The 21,383-nt window shown below is 42.8% G+C and overlaps 1 protein-coding gene across 4 annotated transcripts in view; it reads right to left on the bottom strand.

The window, feature by feature from the left end:
• UBE3D (ubiquitin protein ligase E3D) overlaps window positions 1-21,383 on the bottom strand; it is a 180,791-nt gene that overhangs the window by 47,809 nt on the left and 111,599 nt on the right. The window contains exon 10 of one of the 4 annotated variants that reach the window (XM_084753452.1): window positions 6,925-7,465. The exons of the other annotated variants lie outside the window; for them this stretch is intronic. Within the exon in view, the coding sequence (XP_084609578.1) occupies window positions 7,346-7,465 (120 nt within the window). The 3' untranslated portion in view covers window positions 6,925-7,345. Of the gene's footprint in view, window positions 1-6,924; window positions 7,466-21,383 lie in introns of those variants that run through there. 4 annotated transcript variants of the gene reach the window in all.

Below are 21,383 nucleotides of genomic sequence, written 5' to 3'. Positions count from 1 at the left end.
TTCTAGAATTCAAATGCCATAGCAGATTTTTACCAGCACAGAATAGGCTTCTCATTTAAAAAAAATCAGACTATGTATACTTAAATTAAAACTTTAATTAATCTTAAAAGTAGCATTACTTTACAAATTATCTAGGAAAACAGGAAAGAAACAGCTGAGGGGTTATAATACCCTAATATAATTATGATTTTAGCCTACTTTCCATATAGCTTAAAATGGTATTTTTTTTTAAAAAAGGATGCGCACACACACATTTTCCCATATAGTTTTAAAAGGTGTGTGTGTGTGTGTGTGTGTGTGTGTGTGTGTGTGTGTGTGTGTGTGTGTACATTTGTTTACATGAGTACACATGGCACCAGAAGCAAGAAGAAGGTTTCAGGTCCCTGGGAACTTCACATACAAGTGGTTGTGAGTGGCCTGACACGAACACTGGGAGCCAAGGTCAGGCTCCCTGAAGAGCATCAATCTCTTAAACGCTAAGCCATCTCTATAGCCCCCAAAGGCATTTTAATATTTTCATATATGACATTTTTATATAGTATTTTCGCTCAGTAAGTCTTCATTCTTAATTTAACACCTGTATGACAGTCCATCATACTTTATTTAATCAATTTTGAATTTCTGCAAATTTATTAAGTCAAAAGTAATACTGAAATAATTAATATCATGTTGATAGACTTGTTTTTCCATACTTTGGAGTCTTTCCTTAGGAACAGAGTCCTGGAGATTGCTATAGCTTAATGCATTTTCCCACCCGACACTGTGTTAGCTCTTTTAAAATTAGTGTTAATTTAATAAAAGGCCAATGCTGTTTCAATGGCTTTGTTTGAGTTTTTCTAATTGCTATGAATTCAGAGAATCTCCCAGTTTTTCTAGGGGGAGTGGCGGCATTAACTATCAGCTCCAGTCATTTTTCTTTACCTCTCAACAGCATATTTACCTTTTTTCTAATTTTATTTTCGTATTTGATGCATATGTGCATGTGAGTGTTAGCTAGTGTGCATGTGTGTGTATACATGTATGTGTGTGTGCCCGAGTGCGTGTGCGCATGTGTATACAACCTTTGAAAACTAGTTTTCTCCTTACACCATGAGTTCTCGGCACCAGACTTAGGTTATCAGATTTGCACAGTAAGCATTTTTATCCACTGAGCCATCTTGGTGGCACATGGGATACATAACTTTCAAAAAGCAGTTCATGTAAGCCCTTTACAAAATGTTAATTTTTTTCTCACCTAAGGAATTAAGTACCAGGCGTGGTCTCATAAATCCATACAAAATACAGTTGGATTAAACATCTAATTTAATTTTGCCCGAATTACACATGGAGGACTGAAATCCCGAGAGGCTAAGTAGCTTTTCCTCATGGCTGTGCATTGGTAACGAGGCTGGTGTGCGATCAAGTCTCTGTCTCCCACCCTCGTATTCATTTCATCATAAAAGCTCTTTCCTCTCTAATTACAGTGAGCGATAATTGCCATGGAAACTTTATTTAAAGAAAGCATCCATAATATTCCAATTTAAGCCAGATTTAATAGCTGGAATGAGGCAGACTCCATATCTAGTTAAGAAGAAAGTTGATTCCTTCTTTGGAATAATTACAGAGAGGGGAAAGTAGAGAGAGCCTACGTGGCAAATCAAAGGCCCGCTTGTAACGAGAAAGAAACGGCTTTTTAATTAGCGGAGAAAGCCCAGTTATACGATGAGTGCCAACAAGACAGTGAGAAGATGAGCTAGAAGCTCAGGGTGGAGCCATTTTCTCTAAGTCTGGAGAGCAGGATGTTATGTTGGCATACTTCAGTCAGTTCAGTCAAAATGACTGTGGCTTGGAATAATCAAATTATTAGCTAAGGACTGACAAGAGAGGGATCAAATTGTAACCAGATTCGCATTTTCTTTCGCCAACTGTGGGGAGCAAGCATATCCTGTATGTGGACACGTTCATGACATAACCATGGGCATCCACCCATGGGGACAGCAAGGACTTGCCCTGGCCCTAGGATGGATGTTGACAGTTGTGTGCACAAGGTGTCAACACAACATACTTCTACAAGATGGCTGCAGCCCGAGCCTGCTCCCCTACAGAGACCCAAATTAGCTCAGCTGACCCCTCAGTCTGCTGTAAAGCTGAGTCTCTACGCTGCTGGTGCATCTGCATCAGAGTGCATGGCTCACACAATCCCAGCTTGTTTTTTCCATGTTTCTGTTTCCTTAATTCCCATCTGTCTAGTTAGGTCAATCCAAAGCCCGGCAGGTAGAAGCAGCCAGTTACTACTCAGACATTCTTTTTTAAATATATGCTTCCCACGTGCGCACTGTCTTATAGATGGAGATGACTACAGAGATCCACCACTGTCAGAATCCAGATAAGTGACTGTGGGGCACCCAGTTCTTCCAGCTGGGACACTGGAATCCTGACACCTCAGGGGTCAGAGAACATCACGGAAGAGCGGGCAGAGAGACTGTAAGAGCCAGAGGACCAGGATGCCTGCTGTGGCACAGTGTCTTCTAGACACGATGGGGATTGGGCACTCAGGAACTCCCCAAAATGTGGTTGTTTACACAAGGCCAGACCAGTTGACAAGCCAACATGCCCGGGGGAAAATTTCATGAGACCCCACCCTTAAATGAAGAGATATAGGTCAACAACGGCAGCTGAGGGACAGAGAGCCAGTCCTCTTCAGGGACAAATCCCCCTGAAGGTTTCTCAACATTAACAGAGTTACTAATAGTCAGAGAGACAGACAGACAGACAGACAGACAGGCAGACAGACAGACAGACAGACAGACAGAAAGACACACACACACACACACACACACACACACACACACACACACACATTACAAAAATAATTACAGAAGAAGAAGTCATGACTTCCTGGGATGGGATGATAGAAACACAAGGGGAATTGGAATCAGGAAAGGAAGAAATACCAATGACAAACACAATGTAGTCATGTATAAAAATCTAAAAACAATTAGAAAAATGAAGCCCTACAAGCAAATAATTTAAAAGGGAAAAATGCGAAAACATCCATTGTCTTAATTCCTTTTATATTGTTATGAAGAGACACCAAGACCAAGGTAACTTATTAAAGCAAGCATTTAATAGGAGGGCCCTGTTTACAGGTTCCGTGGCCACCATGGCAGGGAGCTGCAGACAGTCATGGTGGGAGGGCAGTAGCTGGGAGCTTACATCCAGATCCACAGGCAGGAGGGGGGAGTGGGGAGAGGACCGGCCTTGGAACAGGCTTTGAAAACCTCAAAGCCCACCTCCAGTGACACTCAACCTTCAACAAGGCCACATCTTATAACCCTTCCAGAAACAATTCCACCAATTAGGGACCATGCATTTAACGAACAGATGAGCAACTGGAGCCATTCGCATTCGGACTACAGCACCCATCCTGAGGCAAACACCATTTCTTTCTTATGTCTATTATTTAAGTTTACTGAAAATACATAGGGATCATCACATTGTACTTAACCTGCTAATTTTAAAGTAAAAGGAAGACTACAGAATGGCTTTGCCCACTTTGTGATAGTAAGAGGAAAACAAGGAACCGTCCCTGGCAAAGGAGATTCCGCTGTAGAGGGTCCTATGTGATACATCACCAAGAGCTCTGGATTTTTACCTCAAGCCCAAGGAAAGATAAGGGGGCTTTCCATATGGAAGTGCCTATCAAGCCCCCCAAGGCCAAGAGAGGTACACACGGTACCCAAAGACTTAGTGCTTAAAGGGTAAGCTTACACCTGCCGTCTAAATTCTTCAGTAGTGGGACTGTCTGGTGAGCTTAGGGTAGTCCAAAAAGGTTAATTACAGTTGCACAGAAAGGACTGGAGAATCAGAGATAAGGCACTTGAACTAAGTACAAGAAGACATTCCTACGCAGCATGAGGTGGTTTGTGGGCAGAGAGGATCCAGGCTGTAGACCCTGGGAAGGCTGAGACTGGCTTCCTGCCACCCCAAACACCTACCAGCTCTGCAGCAGCTCCACGGCTCAGCTCCCTCCAGCCCTGACCACCAGTAACTAGGGGACGATTGGGAAAAGATCCAAATGGCCCAGAGGACCCTGCACCAGACACCCCCAGTGAGTGGAAGAGTTTGTATTAGTCACAAACTTTATTATGCTTAAACATTTTTCATATCACTAGGGATGCACCGTTTTCTCTGTCTACTTTTCATGAATGAATTCATGTTTCTACTTTCTTAATTATTTTTAAGGGAAGATAATATAATGGGCTGGTTGTACATACAAAACACTTAAAAACTTTCCTTTTTTGTTTTTGTTTGTTTTTTAAATGCTACCTAAGTAATAGTACACCTACCAGTGACATATACTAAAATTGCCATGTATTATGTCTGAAGAAAACACACATATATAGCATTTGCAAATAAAGGCATGTAGGTGGCCTAGTGCAAAATATTACCATCTGCCTGCAAAATAATGAGTCCTGAAGCTGTTGATCAGATTGTGCAGGGCTTCTGAAGTGTGCAGTAGGCAGGATTGCTGAACGAAAGATTCGGGTAAATACATCTTTACTATTTGCATAATCCACTCACGAGAAATCCAGCCGAGTCTGGGATTACTAAGCCACAGATCTTTAATAATGAAACTCTTTGCTGGCTGAGCATACAATAATCAGGCCCTTTGCAATTATATCCAACGCATGCCATAAGAGTAACTGGAAAGGAGAGTCTGGATGACGATCCACCAGACATTTTATAAGACAGTGGTAACAGAGGGACATATAGGTGACTTTTATGCGTAACTTAGTCATTAGTGAACTACACCACCACTGCACTCTAGTTTATGTGGCACTGCATGCTTGGAAAAGACCAATGCTTGACCACATTTTGCTGGAGTATGCCAGAATCCTTGACAGTCACTATTGACCAAAGCCTGCTCGATTCTGTCTCACCAGGAGTCCTATATGTTGCCATTTTCCCACAGAGGTGCAAGAAATTCTGTGAGAAGTCCTCATAAAGGACAGAGGAACTGCAGCTGTGGGCTGCCTCATGTGGTGCTGACAGGCCACCTGGCTCAGGAGAAAGCATCTATTGTCTTCCAGAGGCAGCAGGATGAGATTATCCAGCCTTCATGTCTTCGCTTCTTCACTGGAGCTTCCATTTTCTGGTTGGCTGGTCAAGAAGTGCATCGTACATTGCAACTCCTGTGAGTGGCCCCCCAGTATACTTTCTTCCCACAATCACGTCTGTGAAAGCTTATCTCCCCAAAAGCCTGCCTTCCTCACCCTGCCTCAGTGGAACCTGAAATTCATGTCTGGAGAACTGCAAATGTAATATTAAATATCTAGAATCCCTCAATGGTAGACTCGGAAAGACATCCTCAGGACTGAAGCACTTCCCAGAGGCCTGGTACAGTGGTGCGCACCTGTAATCCCAGCACTCAGGGAGGCAGAGGCAGGTGGATTTCTGTGAGTTCAAGACCAACCTGATCTACAAAGTGAGTCCAGGACAGGCAAGACTACACAGAGAAACCCTGTCTCAAAACAAACAAACAATCCGCCCAAAACAAAAATAAACTCTGTGCCAACAGTAGGCACAGAAACAAATGCTTTTACCTTACGTGCGTAAGGCATATAATACGGCCAGCCAAGTGATAAAGCCAAGAGGAAAAACCCACTGTTCTGATGGGGAGTACATTTTGAAACCCATGTTTTAGGCTTGATCAATACATTTAAATTGCTAAAAGACTGAACATAAATAAGTGTTCCCTTGGGGCTGCTTTGCCTCCAGAACTATTCTGTTTAGTACATTTAAAGAGAAAGCCAGCCGACAGGCCTGGTGGAACAGGCTTATACTTCCAGTACTTTGAGAGGATGAGGCAGGAGGATTACAAGAACAAGGCCTATACTAAACTGCAGGGTGAGTTCAAGGCCAGCTCAGTGAGACACTGTCTCAAAATAAAGAAGTAAGAAGACTATGTGTAATCTAGCACCGAAACAACAACAAACAGCTACAGCCTATAGCCAAGTTGACAACAAATTCTCCTCCATTTTCCCAGTAATTTAGACATAAAATGTTCCTCTGACACAAATTATAGTTCGTTTTCCACTATTTTCTTTGGGAAATATTCTTAGTAGCATTCCTCAGGCGGGATCTTTGAACCACCAACACTAACTATTAAATAAATATGCACAATCACGTTCTTTTTCTCTAATGTTCATAACATTAACGTGACGGCAATAAACAAGTGTAGAGACAAAAATGTTAGGGGAGGGTCAGTGGGTACCAATCTTTTCACTGATGTGCCTGTGAGCAGACCAGCAGGCACAGCTCCTGACTCAGACTCAGTTCCCCAGCAGAATCAGAGGGCACTTAAATAGCCTGTTTTCTGCCTTTTTACTGACGGAAAAAGCCCAACGCTAATCCATCTTATAGTAAAGAGAACAGTGTAATTAACATGTGTTTATTATCTACAAACAAAAATGGCTAACTCAACAGGGAATGTCGTGCTGCACTTGTCTAGCATGTGGAAAGCCCTGGATTCAATGACCCTGTTCACCCTTACTGAAAACGTAACAAGACCTGCTAGCTCCTAATCATTCTTCTTTTATTCAAATTGATCATAGATCAGTTTGGGGGTAAATCCCATTCTTATCATTTGAGATATTATTCTGATATGTCAATCAATATGTCTCATAAAAATTAAATCACAATGGCATGATAATACCTAAACTATTAATAAATATTCACTATCATCAAATATCTGGTTAGTAATTCAAGTCTCTTAACTAACTCATATAGTGTCTTAAGAACTGATATTTGTCAGATCCCACATTTCGCCCAAGCATAACAACAAATTCACATGTGTTTTGGGTTTCTTTTAAAGTCTAAAATTCCTCAAACACCGCCTCTCCCCACCCCCACCCCCATCTTCTTATCCTTTGTGACTTCTATTTTAAAGGAACCTTTTGTTCAGTAGAGTTTACCACTGACTGGAATGTGGTGTCTATTTTGTTTTTATTTTTAGGAATTTATGCATTTAAGACACTTTAATCCCCTGCAGTTATGCTCATCCAAGCTCAAACTGTCCCCTCTTTGAAGTGAGAGCCACTGCAACTCAAACTCCAGGTCTGAGAAGACAAGACTCTGGTACTTTATGAAAATTTGACGGCTGTGATTTTTTTTTTGGTCTCATGTGCGTTTCTAGCCCACAGTGGAATGACCCTGTTCCAAAGAGCCTGTGTTCTATCTTAGAGACGTGGTAATCAGTGGCCTTCCCAGAGGCTGTGTTACTGTTGCTAAGGCACTGTGAACACATGTCTGCACACAGGCCAGAGTCTCTCTCCTTCTGGGGATGAGATACCGTGTTCCTGTTTCAAAGCACAGTAAAGAAAACACCTCCTTTCCGCTGTTCTTGTCTCCTGTTCAGGAAGCAGGAGGTCCCAGACTCCCAGGGCTGCATCCACATCTTGCCTGCTTCCCTGAGTAAGGCAGGCTAGGAAACAGCACATCAGCAAACAGAGTTATATTCTTGACAGATTCTAAAAGCAACACGCCCGGATCCCTTCTCTTTCCACTACAATTCAAAGGAAATACTAAGTTCCATGGTCAGAAAGCCAAAATGGAAAATTAATATTTCCGTATAGAACACGTAATTAAAAAATAATAAGTAAAGATACTGTTTTGTGGAGCGAAGGAAAAAAAAAGGAGGGTCTAGAAATGACTGCATTTAGACGTCTTACCAGGGAATTCCTTGGGGTATGAATTGTAAAGGTGACTCAAGAATTTCCTGTGGGACAGGTTCTTGTCAACACCAGGGGGCAGAGGGTAGAGCACAAGGCTGAAAGTCCAGAAAGCTATCCCAGAGAAAACTGAGGGAAGAGTTCTGACACTCTGCTACCTACTGGCATTGGAAAACACTCCTCGCAGCCTCACAATATGCCAGCTACGGGGACAAAAACAAAACATCAGAAAATGCAAGGACACATTGGACACATTTCATGTCTCTGTGAGAGTCATGAAATTTATGCAGTCGGTAGAAGGTTTCTCAGTTTCAAGTCTCCAGTGAAACGCACACTATTGAGGTGGGCACACTGCTGATGGTGGGAGCTGGGGACCCTACAAGCCAACCACAGCACACTTAAACAGACCCCTCACGAAGTAAGAGAAATGAGCAAACAACTAGCACCTGTAAAGAGGTTAAAAAAAAAAAATCTCTGGGCTGGAATTGAACGCGAAAATCATAATGAGTTATGCAGAATCACAAAAGTAACCCCACGAGTTGGCATGGATAATGACATCGTGGGTGATGATGCAACAGCCCTAGCAGTGGGCACGGACAACAGCTTCGTGGGTGATGGTGCAACAACTCCACAGGACTGCATGCATAATGGTGTCATGGGTGGTGATGCGACAACCCCACAGGACTGTATAGATAATGGCTGCACTGACGGTAATACAAACAGCGCTCCCACACTGCAGACCTCTGTGGCAAGTTAAATATGCACCTGCCACGCACCCTAGCACTCTCATTTCTAGACATCTACCCAACGGAAATGCAAACACATTCACAAGAAAGATTTTTTTTTCCCAGCATTTTTATAATAGCTTTCCTAAAAACAGTCCCAAACAGCAGACAAAAGCCAACTGACAAAAGCCAGGTAGAAACAAGGAAGCTCTTCACACAAAACAAAACAAACACCACTCTCCCGAAAAGGGGGCGGGGCAGTGAGGCAAAAAAAAACCCTTGTTTACTCTAAAATGGCAATAGTAAAAGAAAAAAAATAGCACCATGAGTGAAGTGAAAGTGCTTGATAATTGTCAAAACATATCCACTTGTAATTTTTTTTCTGATGGGGTCTCATGTAGCTCAGGCTGTGTACCTAAGGATGACCTCACGTTTCTGATCCTCCTGCCTCACCTTGCTGAGACTGCAGCTGTGCACTGTTCTCCCCACCCCACCCCCCACCGCACCCCCATCCCCGGTTTTACACCGCCCCCCCCCCCATTTTATGCAGTACTGGGACAGAACTCTGCTTCCTGTGTGTTCAGCAAGTATTCTGTGAACTGAACTATACTCCTAGCCACAGATTTTTTTAAAAAGTGGGATGGAGGTGGGGGGACCCCAGCAATCCAATGCTTCTTGCCCCAAAATATGGCTGAAGGAAAAGACCGGAAGAGTAAATACATGATACTCCAAATTATGCTTAGCTTTTATTAAAATTAAAAAATAGTGGGACCAAGAAAGATGTGAGCCCCCTCCTTAACTCCCCTCTCATATTCTCCATTTGCCCTTCTTTTTAAAACTGTATGCCCAGAGTAACCTCATGCAAACGGCCCGAGGAAGAATCCCATGTTGGCCTCAGAGGAAGTGTTTAAACAGCAGTGCACAAAGACTGCTCTGTGGTAATTAGCCAGTGTGGGTTTGGAATGGGTTCTGCACAGGCTGCAGGCAAGTCAGCCTCAGTTTCCCTGAAAGTGTCTGCCTGTGTTCTTGTGCCCTGGAGTGTCACAGTCTTCCTGGGCTGATCCCTCCGCACCACTGAATGCACAGTTTGAGGCAGCCACAGGGAGTATCTGGCCATGAGGCTGTGTGGGGACTTCCAACACGGGTCATCCATCGTAAATGACCTCACTGGTCTTCTCTGAATCTATGCGAAATTTTGGGGTGCAGGGTTTAAAAAGTTATCAGAGATTATAATGCTGTGGAGTAGTGTAGGGTACAGGGGCTACTAACTCTGATGCTTGCAGGGACAAGTGGTTATTAAAGTTGGATTTCCTAAACATTTTTCTCCCTGGGGGAATCTGCACTGTGTATAACATGAGCCCTTCTGCTGGTGTTTTTCAAGCCTTCCCTAGTGCTCACGGTAATACCCAGAATGCATTCTCTGCTGAGCCCGAAGGCAGCCTTGAGTCAGCTCTTCCCATTATCCGTACACCTAAGCCATTCAAGGGAGCTATTATTCAGAAAAGCCTCTGGAAGAGACACTGCAGTGACTCCTTCAATGTTCTGGCCTCCTCCCCAACCAACAACTTTGTCCTCAAGTTTAAACTAACTGACGGTCGCACAGCACGCTGACCTGCTTTCCTTCCCTTTATACAAGGGAGGCTGCTTAACATTATGAGCAGGGGCAGATGAGAACTCCCAAGTTAGAAATAACTGCCCGCGAAAGCCTCATGCGGCAGCCTCGGAAGCCTCCCGTTCTGTTCTTGTCTCTAACCTTCGTGTTGATCCTCCAGGATTCGAGCTCCATGAGCAATGAGGCCCATTAGCTAAATTCTTTTGGAAGCCTGACAACCTCACACTGTGCAGTTGTTCCTGTGGGCACATCTGCCGCTCAGGAGGAAGAGTGAAATTGGATGTGATCCCTCCCCACCTCCCAACTCTCCTGACTTTCAGAAGTGGTGGGGGGCGGGGACGGGGCGAGGAAGACACCCTCACACTCTGGTGCCAGCCCTCAGCACCTTCAAATGTCCCCGCTCATCAAACACTTCAGCTGTCGGTGCCACAGAGCTGCTGTTCAGAATGGAGCCGAAGGAAAGGGCTCAGTGCTGGGCACACGACAACGAGACCCCCTCCTTGCTGGGTCAAAGCCTTCAGTTATGCCCAGCAACATCACCCTTGGCCCAGACATAGAGATGAGGACCAAAAAGATGCCTCTGCCTGGTAACAACTGTCACCCAAGTGAAACCCTTTCTTACCGTTCCACCTAACCCACCACCCGAAACTCAAACAAACGTGACTGCAAGACAGTGATGCCTTAACCGCATTTTCACATGCACTCCCACAAAGTCTTAAGCACAGCAGGTTTTCAGCAAATATCTGTTGCTTGGAACGAACGAATGAATAATTACACAAATGAATTCAGGTTTACTGTTTTCCGGCAGGGATGTCCAATAAATTAAGATTTTTTTTTTGGTATGACAGAGATTTATTTATTTTAAGAATTAGGAACTTTATTATTTTCAACCCTAGGACTGGAACACTTTCGTGTTAAATTGTCCCCTGTCCCCACTCTGATCTTTAAAACATTGTAGAGCTTTGGTTGGCACTGTTGTCCAAGCCTCCAGAAGCAGCTATTTTGAAGGGGTCCCGGGGACCCTGTGGTAATTTTCTATATTATACAAAAGACACCTGCTACAGAGACATCTGAAGAGCTGGGAATCAGAATCAAAGACCGGGGAGATGACACCAGAGTGTAAGAGTGTGTCCCTCATTTCCCTTGCTGTACAAGCATGACAAGCAAGTTCAGACCCCAATAGCATTCACATGAAAAAGAGGCACATGTGTGGTGATGTGCGCCTCTAGCCCTGCACTGGGGGAGGGGGAGACAGGTGGATCATGGGAGTTCTCTAGCCAGCTGGCTCAACTACCTGGTAAGCTTCAACTACCTGGTAAGCTTCAGGCTCGCTGAGAGACCCCTCAAAAATTACGGTGGAGGACCATAGAAGACAAGCAAAGTTTACTTGTGGCCCCGACATGTTCACACATAGGTGAATGTACCCACACACATACAGATGCTCACACACACATACACACACACACACACACACACACGTCATACACCACACATATATGCACAAATGAATCTAAATTAAGTGGTAAATTTTCATGTTCAAAATGCAGATTTAAGGCACCCTCAATTAGAAGGTGATTTAAAATGTGGGATCAGGTAGGTGGTGACACTCGCAGCATGAACACTATTTCAAGTGTGATTCTGTACACCTTGGCTTGACCCTCAGCTCAGCTCACCAGTTTTTCAGGTGGTTACTTTCCTCATGTAATGTGTCACCCCAGTTAACAACACAGAGGATCCGATCCCACCAGAACAAGAACCTATAATTAGAGAGTGATGATGCATTCTGAGAAGACAAATATGGATACCACAAGGTGACACATCGGCAGCCTGAAAATAATTAATGCTTATCCTCGTGAGGCCATCTATGCCAAGACGCATGGGGACGGTTCACCAGAGCCATAATGTCACACAAAGATGGAAAAATCATTTTTCTTACCTGCAGAACTAGGTCACAGCAAGATCATTTGGTGGGGGGGGGGGGGACCAAACCCACCCCAGAGTGGACACGAATGGATTTAGTGACAGTCCTTGCACTTATTACCTTGAGCAGAAAATGATCATGGTTCATTTTGTATTCTCTCAGCATCCTCCTGTGAGGTAAAGGATCAGAACCATATGTTTGGGGACAGAACAAAAAGCTGGTTACCAAAACACCGCTTTTAAATTGAAGGAGGAAAGGTTCTCACATTTCAAACAGCAAATGATTTTGTTGTTTGATTTCTAATGACATGAAAATAAGACCCATTAACACATTAGAGCACCTGTGAGGAGAGGACAGGCTAAAGGCTGGTTAAAGGTGTCCCACAGCAACCTCAGAGAATGGCCCACACAGGGGGGACACTGTACTTCTACTGAGACTCCTGTTTAAACAAGGTTAGATCTTGTGAAAATGAACCAGGAGTCATGCGCTCCTCATTAGAGGCACTGCCTCTGAATAACAAATGGCTTCCCCAGTGAGGCACCCGGTGTGTAGAAGAAAAAGGCTAATCAGGAAAGGGAATCGTGCCTTCCCCAATAACTGTAAAATCGCCAGAAAGGCTCTCAGAGGGGCTCAAGCCCACCCCGCTGGAAGCTGTCTGAAGTTGTGGGTCAGAAAGGCTCAATACGCAACCAGCAGCTCCGTCAATTAATGCGCCCTACATTGGACGCCCAGCCTCGATGGTGATGGATGCTTCATTTTCTTCTTGGGGACAAGAGAAAGGTCTCCAGGAACCCATGCTCGTCTCCTAATGATGGGCTTTTACTGAGCCTCATTTTCAAGACATCGGCTCTGAAGTTTGATAAAGGCTGCGGCCCACTCTTTGGCTACAACTGGATAACAAGGTACAGTCCTCCTTCCTTTGCACCAGATGTACCGAAAAGGCCTTCCTGTTTATTTTTTTCTTTACATTCTTCTTGCTAAGAGCAGTCCCGTTTCATCTTTCACAGAATGAGGCTTCCTCTGCAGTCACTTCATCATTTTTACTCTTAGAGTCATTAATGACCTTCAAGCTTACTTCTTCCTTCCACCCTCATCCTTTCTGGGTTTTTTTTTTTTTCCATTTTAGCACTGAAGGGTAGTGTACAATAAGTAAACTATGAAACTCTGTTTTTCCTTGGGACATTTCCCCTAGAGACGCTCAATAAGTAAATAAATAAACTCCAAGCACAAAGGTTCTGTAACAGCAGGTAAAAAAAAAAAAATCACTGCAATGTAAAATTAGCTTTTTCCAGTGGAAGCAATGTAATGAATACTCTACTTAAATATACAAAGGGATGCATGAGATGGAATATAGAGTTACGTGCAAAGCCATAAGATGCACTGTGCTTCAGATGTAGATGGTAAAGTCACATGGTGGGGAACAGGGCAGCTTTGCTTCTTGCCTTCATTATTGCCAAATGAGTTCACTCACTCACTGCCGAAGGAACCGCTTCCCATTGATGTACGGATCAAGGCGGTCATTTACTCAATATGTGCACTAGGTTCCTCCAAATGAAGGGATGAACTAAAGGAGATCAAATATAGCACCGAACATAAAACAGGTTTTGTTTTGTTTTGTTTTAAATCCTCAGTCACCACGAGCAGGCATTCTCTGTTTTAGGTGTATCACTAACTCCAAAATTAATCTCTCAAGTTGTACCTAGCTGCAGAAAATGAGGATGGACAGTTTTAGTAAACCCATCTGAAGGCTGGCTCACAAAGGCAGAAAGCATATGGGGCTGTGCAAAGCCCATGGTAGTTTCACCTGCTGTCCAACGGACACCCATGTGCTATGGTGGGACAGACATCATAGCTTCAGAACCAAACCACCTGTGCTCACATTGTGTGTACATCATTTCATGGTTGGCCTCCTTTACATAAGGCTCAGGGAATGTCCAGGACGAGGGTTCAGGAAGATTGAAAGGGGTCAGAGGACCAGGAAGCCCGCTGTAAGATTGTATCTCCTAGAAATGACAGGGAAACTATACCCATGACACTTTAATGATACAGCTTCCCAAACAAGAGCGATAACAGTATCAATAGACCTGCTAACATAGCAGGAGACCCACCCCTACTCACAGAACTATAGGCAACTAAAGACTGCTGAGGAAACCGGAGTCTGCTTATTTTTTAAAAAGTAACTGTGTTCTGCCAAGAACACTTTCTCTTGACTGGGTTGCTTTTCTGTTACCTCCTGCTTAGCAATCAAGAGGTTAGCTGCTACCTCTTAATTTTCAGCATGATATAGTGAATACCTTTGGTGGCAACAAAACAAAACAAAACAAAACAAAGTGTGTGTGTGTTTATGTGTGTGTGTGTGTGTGTGTGTGTGTATACCAGGAGCTAAGAAAAGCCAAAAAGAAAAAAGAAGCTGTTATCCATGCTAGCTCTCCCTACGAGGCTATCACTTGACTTTTTCAGTCTGTCTGGTTTCTTGCAGGGTGACCTCACTACTGCTGTGGTGTCTGAAACCCTAAGTGTAATGCCCACCTTCCCTCTCTCCCCTCCCCACCTTATAACTTGGGAAACGTTTCTCCTATTTTTTTTTTCCTTCTGACAATAATAAAGAGTTGAGGGCATATTTTTAGAAGCAAGAAGTTCTAAGTTTTAGAGGATGTTCAATAACTCAGGGTGGGGAAAAAATGAGAACTAGCAAAAAAGCAATAAAGCTTTGAAAGCAATATACTGGGTCATTTTCACCCCAAATTAGAGCTTCATGCCCCTAAGACATAAGCTAAATAACGTTGTTTGTGTTGCATTAACTTTGAGCTATAATATGGCCAAAGTAGATTACAAGTGATCACAGAGAACAGGCCTAACATTAGCAGCAGCTGGCAGGAGTGTGTGGCAAGCAATCAGTCTTCCAGATTCACTTAAAAGCTTCAGGAGCCCAGTGTGGGCCTATGTGTGTTGGCGCACAATTGGACTATAAACACAGGACTTCACAAATAAGTACTATGCTGAAAAATGATCCCCCACAGCCATTCTATATGTGAGTGAGATCTGATGTTTCCCACGTGCTCACGTGCACAGTGTGTTCCGAGAGATGGCAGAACCTTGGTGGGAAGGGTAAGAAGACCATGAAAGGGCTCAGTTCTACCTCTCTAGCCATTGCCCACCAACAAATGGTGTCTCCTGGCCAACAGGCTCCTTTAGAATTATTGCTTTTATATGCTAGTGTTTAATAGCTGGTCAAAGTGCCAAATATTCTGGGTATTGCTAACATGTTACTTATCTATAATGATTTCCGTGTAACTAGACCATTAACTCTTTATCAATTTCCATCTTTTGAAAGAAAGCATCACAGACAGATATCTAATATATATTTCAAGTGGAACTTATATGTCAGAAAAACAAAAACAGGGCTGGAGGGACAGCTTAGTGGGTAAAAGCACTTGTTGATGACCTGAGTTCAATCCCCATGTCCCACATGGTGGAAAGAAAGAAGAGATTCATACAAGTTACCCTCTGATCTCCACGTATGCATTGTGGCATGTGTATACATGGATACCCACCCCCCCAATACAATGTAAATAAAGCAGTTATGAGTGGTACTTAACCTCCAGTAAACAGAAAAATGTCAGGTACTAGGCACCATCTGCTACTTAAAGTCAGGTAAAGGGACATTCACATGCACACGTGGCAACCAACTCAGCTCAGTAGAACTGTGTGGTGAGGCCTGTGCACACTCAGCTGGCCCCTGATGACAACTCCACTTAGTGTTAGAGCGCACTCAGCCCTCTGTAGCCATGGGCTTCACCCATGTGCATACAATTCACTACAGATGGAAACCTCCAGTGGAAGACGTTGTGTCTGTGTTGCACATGTGCAGATCTTCTCGGCTCTTCCCTCAGCAATATGGCGGAACAATGAGCTACACAGTAGCGCGAGAAGTAATCTAGAGATAACGTAAAGTATATGGGAGGGTGCATGCAGGTTCTATGCACATTAGGTTTGAACGCCCTTGGACTCTGGTACAGAGAGGTTCTTGGAACAAGTGTTCCAGAGACAGCGAGGTACAACTGTGTCATGTTACAGAAGAAGCCGTTCATGTTGCCTACAACATGGACCTCTTGTACTTACAGCACCCTACAGAGAGTCACCGCTGTCATTAAAGGTTGGATTCTATCCGTGCACTGGGTGATGGTGGTGATGGCAGTCAGGAGAGGCATAGGAAAGGCTAAGGTTCTGTCTCAAGAGCCCTGCTTTATCCTTCGTTTCTAAAGGATGCGGGCAAAACAACAGCTCAAAGTAGGAAAATTTCCCCAGTTATTCTTCTCAACATCTATCTATCTATTTATCTATCATTTATTTATTTCTGAAGGACTAATATTCACTGGGTGAAGAATAAGCAGAAATTTTTGCTTCCCAGACTCCAGTATCAGCCCGAATCCTTCAGCAAGCTGAACTTTTTACTTTATGTGTGGCTTATGTGTGACTTACCATAAAGGTAAATGCTTTTTTATTTTTTAATTTTATTAATTTATTCAGATTACAACTAAATTGTTATCCCATCACTTGTATCCTCCCATTCCTCCCTCCCTCCCGCTTTCACCCTACTCCCCTCCCCTAGGTGCTTGACTGAGGAGACCTCCTCCCCGACTATATGGTCATAGGCTATCAAGTCTCATCTTGGTAGCCTGCTTATTCTTTCTTTGAGTGCCACCAGGCCTCCCCACCAAGGGGAGGTGGTCAAATATGGAGCACCAGAGTTCATGTCAGAGTCAGTCCCCGTAAAGGTAAATGCTTTTAAAAGCACCTTACAGGTGAGAAAGTGTTGGTGTCAGCTACTATGAGGCACCCTCAAGTTTACTAAATGGAAAAAGTTGAAAATTAAAGAATTTTCCAGAATAGGCTCCCAGTGGCTGAACAGGTCTCAATTACTGCCATCAGGGAAACTGTTGCCTTCTGGCTGTGGGTGGGGGCATCTTCACAGTGTTTCCATTGCTGGTTTTTCTGGGCAGACTTCTCTGGTTGCTTTATGTAAATGAAAGCTTACAGGTGGGGATGTGGGATGTGGGTGGGGGTCGGGGAGGAACCCCTCTCGGTTCCTGCAGTGGATCTACCCCAACCTGCTAAAAGGCCACAATGTCACCAAGAAGGCTCTCTGAATGTTAACAACAAGGCAGCACCCCAAGCACTCTGTGTGAAGTGAGCGCTCAGAGAATGACATCATTCCGGAGTCTGATTTTAATATTAAGGTTTAACTAGAAAATGTAAATATAATTTACTTAAAAAATAAAAATGCTACTTTCATGGAGAAGTATGCAGTAACACTTTGACCAAATACCACTCAGGACACTGAATTCGGGGTGCATTATGGAACACAGGGGAAGCCCAGAGCTACCATTTCATCTTTTAAAGTCCTTGGCTAACGTTTACCTTCTTGTCTAGGCTGACAGATATATTTTGAGACTTTATATATATATTTTAAAAAAAAATCAATCCTTGGGAGATTTTCTAAAAGTAATTTTTCTTAGTGGAGGTAAGGTAGCATAGGTGCACGGTAAATTGCCTTCAACGTTCCGGTGACATACTTATCTTTTTTATATGGTAATACCACACTGATCTACAACACAGTTTAAGTGGAAACGGAAGACAGATTATACATTTCTGCTGCCTTGTAAAATAGCCAGGCACTAAGCACAAACAGATTTCATCAAGCATGGATTTTCCCCTTGATGACCCAAGGTCAGCATTATGAATGACTAGTCATATGGCCTTGGGTAAGCCTCCCGAATTGCTCCCAAGCTTCAGTGACCTCGTATTTAGTACAGCAATGACAGAATCTCTCTTGGAATAGCGATGGTAGATTGAATAAGACCATGAGCCACAGACTCATGCATGGGTTATCAAAAACTAACCCAAAATAGCAGCTGCTGCCTCTTTTCCACTCATTTCTCAGTCATTGACTGTGACCTAAAATACAAAGGTGGACCTATAACTGTAAATTCTGCAGACATTACAATATATTTAAAACTCAATTTCTTCCCCACCCCCCTTTTTTTGGAAAGAAAATTCTAACTAATATGGTAGAACTGATTTCAGAAGAAATCTCATATAGTAAACTAAAAATATCTCTCTCTCTCCCTCTCCCTCTCTCTCTCTCTCTCTCTCTCTCTCTCTCTCTCTCTCTCTCTCTCTCTCTCTCTCTCTCACACACACACACACACACACACACAGAGTTTTAACTAAAAGATTTAGTTAGCCAGGGCTGGTGAAATCATTTCCCCTAAAGCCTTACCCACTTTCAAGGTCTACACAATAGCTTTAGCTCATGGAAGACTAGGAGAGAGGACAAGTCTGAGGCCCTGAGGAATAGCTTGTGCTAGGCCTCCCGGAGACCCTGCTTCCTTCCCAGCCATTCTTTCACAGAAAAAGAGCCGAAGGAAACATCTGTCCTGTAAAGGCGGATAGTGGGTGAAACTAAGTGCCTACCTTGATGCTGTGCCAGCTCAGTCTAACGTAGATGGAAAGAAACAGACAGATAGACACCATTGCAATGGCCTAATTATGACCCACTTGAGTAGGTTCAGAGTCATAATTCCTACTGTCTAGTTATTCACAAACAATCTTCTCTGCAGGAACATACTTTCAACCTGGTCCTCAAAGAACTACCACCAAGTTATAAAAAGACCATGGGCCCCTCATCATAAAACCACCCAGTCCATGAATGAGTGATCAGAAACAGCTTATAGAAACAAGCTTGTAAGACTGGAGATAATTTCATTATGCATGATTATATAGTGGGTATGTTTAAAGATTAAAGGAGGGAAATTATGCTCAAGGAAAAAGAGACATTCAGAATGTACAGGAAGGCCAGAAAAGGGGCCCAATCATCTCTTTCTTTCTTTCTTTCTTTCTTTCTTTCTTTCTTTCTTTCTTTCTTTCTTTCTTTCTTTTTCTAGAGCTGAGGACTGAACCCAGGGCCTTGCGCTTTCTAGGCAAGCACTCTACCACTGAGCTAAATCCCCAACCCCACAACCATATTCCTTAAAGGGAAAATTAATAAAGATTGATCTGAGAAATATGGATTAACAAAGCAAAGAGCATATTGGATAGAGGGAAATGAAGTCATGCTATTAAGACCAGATCACAGGGGCTAGAGAGATGGCTCAGAGTTTAAGGGCACTTACTGCTCTTCCAGAGGTCCTGAGTTCAATCCCCAGCAACCACATGGTGGCTCACAACCATCTATTATGTGATCTGTCCTGTTCTGTCCTGCAGGTATACATGCAAGCAGAGCACTATATACATAATAAATAAATCTAAAAACAAACAAGCAAACAAACAAACAGATCATAGCAACAGTAAGTAAAGAAGATAAATTCTAAACCGTTTGCCAAAATTCTCATGATGTAGATGAAGTAGACAAGTCCCTAGAAATATACATTATGAAAGCATGCAGAAAGCATGAGCCATCTGAAACCTTCACAGAAGGGAGAGGGTAGAGGAATAGGATGGCTGGCCAAGTAAGAAGATTCTTTAGGCTCTCTCTGCAAGGGTGTATCCAGTTTACCATGCCAAATATGACACTCACAAAAACCAAGGGGCTTAGGTAGAGAAAGGTAAAAGGTCACCAGGGCAACTTAACTCAACTACGTCTACCCTAAGGTCTCCTATAACCAGGGGCTCACAGGAGAAAAATGAAGAGAAGTTGATTAAGGCTGGCTGCTAAGAAAAGAAACAATAAAGCATAGCTCTGTTCACCAGACAACTGACTTTCCAATGGAAACTTGATCGGCTAATTGAGAGTGGTGTGAGATTTTTTTTTTTTCCCTAGTAGCGCTGAAGAAACTTGTCAACAGACACTGGATTACAACTACTTTGAAACAATCGTAAGGATGAGAGCAGAAACAAATGAAGAACAAAAAAATCCCTAAGAAAACTCTTGAGTGTTTTCTCCTTTAAAAAATATTTTCCATTTAATATTTTTCTTGAAAAGTTCTCTCTCCAACTCCATCCATATTCCCCATTCCATCTTACATTTAAGATCTCCCCTTTATTGTTTTACACACACACACACACACACACACACACACACACACACACACACCCCATACTGAGACTTAAGAACATTTGATTACTTTTTATAGGTTTTGTTGGCAGAAAATGAAAAAGAGAGTGTACATATCTATTAGGATGGTTGTACCAAGAACACTAAAGGAACTTCTCCATGCTGAAAAAAAGATGTTGATGAGTAAGGAAAAAAAATAGCAAGTTATAGATCACTCTGGTAATTACATAAGCCAATTCAAAATGTCTTGATATTGTAAATGTGGTGGACAAATCATCCATACCTTTACTATGAATAAAAGCCAAAATGACTGAAAACAATAACCACTTAAAGATGTTAAGTGACAAGCAGCACAGAAAGACACAAAATCGTCTGCAACCCTTCAACATGGGGGCAGGAAGGAGACATGGGAGAGTTTTCTTAGTATATTTTTCTTGTTATTTTGTTTCTGTTCTTGTTCTTATCCTTATGATCATGTTAAGTTGCCATCATTTCAAAATAGTTTGTTATAACCAAAAGATGGTTTGGGTGAGCTTCATGGAGACCATAAGCAAAAATCTGTAAGAGACAAATGAAAAATAGCAGGCAAAGAATCACAACATACCAGTTGTGATTCACTTAGCCATTAAGAAAGATTGCTAGGAAAGAAAACAGCCAAAACAAAATAAGACACCAGAAAACAAGATACATAAGGATGTGAGAGACGGTACTTCCTAACAACTCCCTTGACTGCAAATGAAGCAAATTCTCTAATTAAAAGATATGAAATGACAGGCTGGGTTAAAAAACAAGACACAACTACATATGTTCATAAGAGCTCTCTGGAACTCATAGACTGAAAGTGAAGAAATTAAATAAGCTATCCATGCAAACGAAAGCTAAAGAAGTTTGGGAGGATCATAGAGTATCAGATAAAATGATCTTTAGATGCAGTAAGGAGACTAAGGCCATCTAATGAGGAAAGGGTCAATTAAGAAGGAGAAAATAACAATTGTAAATCTATATGCATTCAATATCTTATACTCAAACATAAGGCATGTATTAACACATATAAAAGGACAGATTCCCCCCCCCCCAGTGCCATACCAGGTGGGGACTACAACACTCTCATCCTTGGCAATAGAGCCAACATTCAGACAGGAAGCCAACAAAGAACAAGCAGAGTTGAACTGCACTCTAGGCCAAATGCACCTAGTATGTCTATAGACCATGCCATACCACAGCTGCTGAACACAGAGCTTTCTCATCCAGCACATGGAACACTCTCTAGGGTGCACACCATGATGGGCTACAAAACAAATCTCAGCAGATTTTTAAAAACTAGCACCATATTGAATATTTTTCTTGACCATAACAC

This window comes from Acomys minous (assembly GCF_964271855.1).
Source record: "Acomys minous genome assembly, chromosome: 13".
Taxonomy (NCBI): Eukaryota; Metazoa; Chordata; class Mammalia; order Rodentia; family Muridae; genus Acomys; species Acomys minous.
The sequence above is the reverse complement of the archived record's forward strand: the minus strand, read 5'-3'. Positions and strand labels throughout refer to the sequence as shown.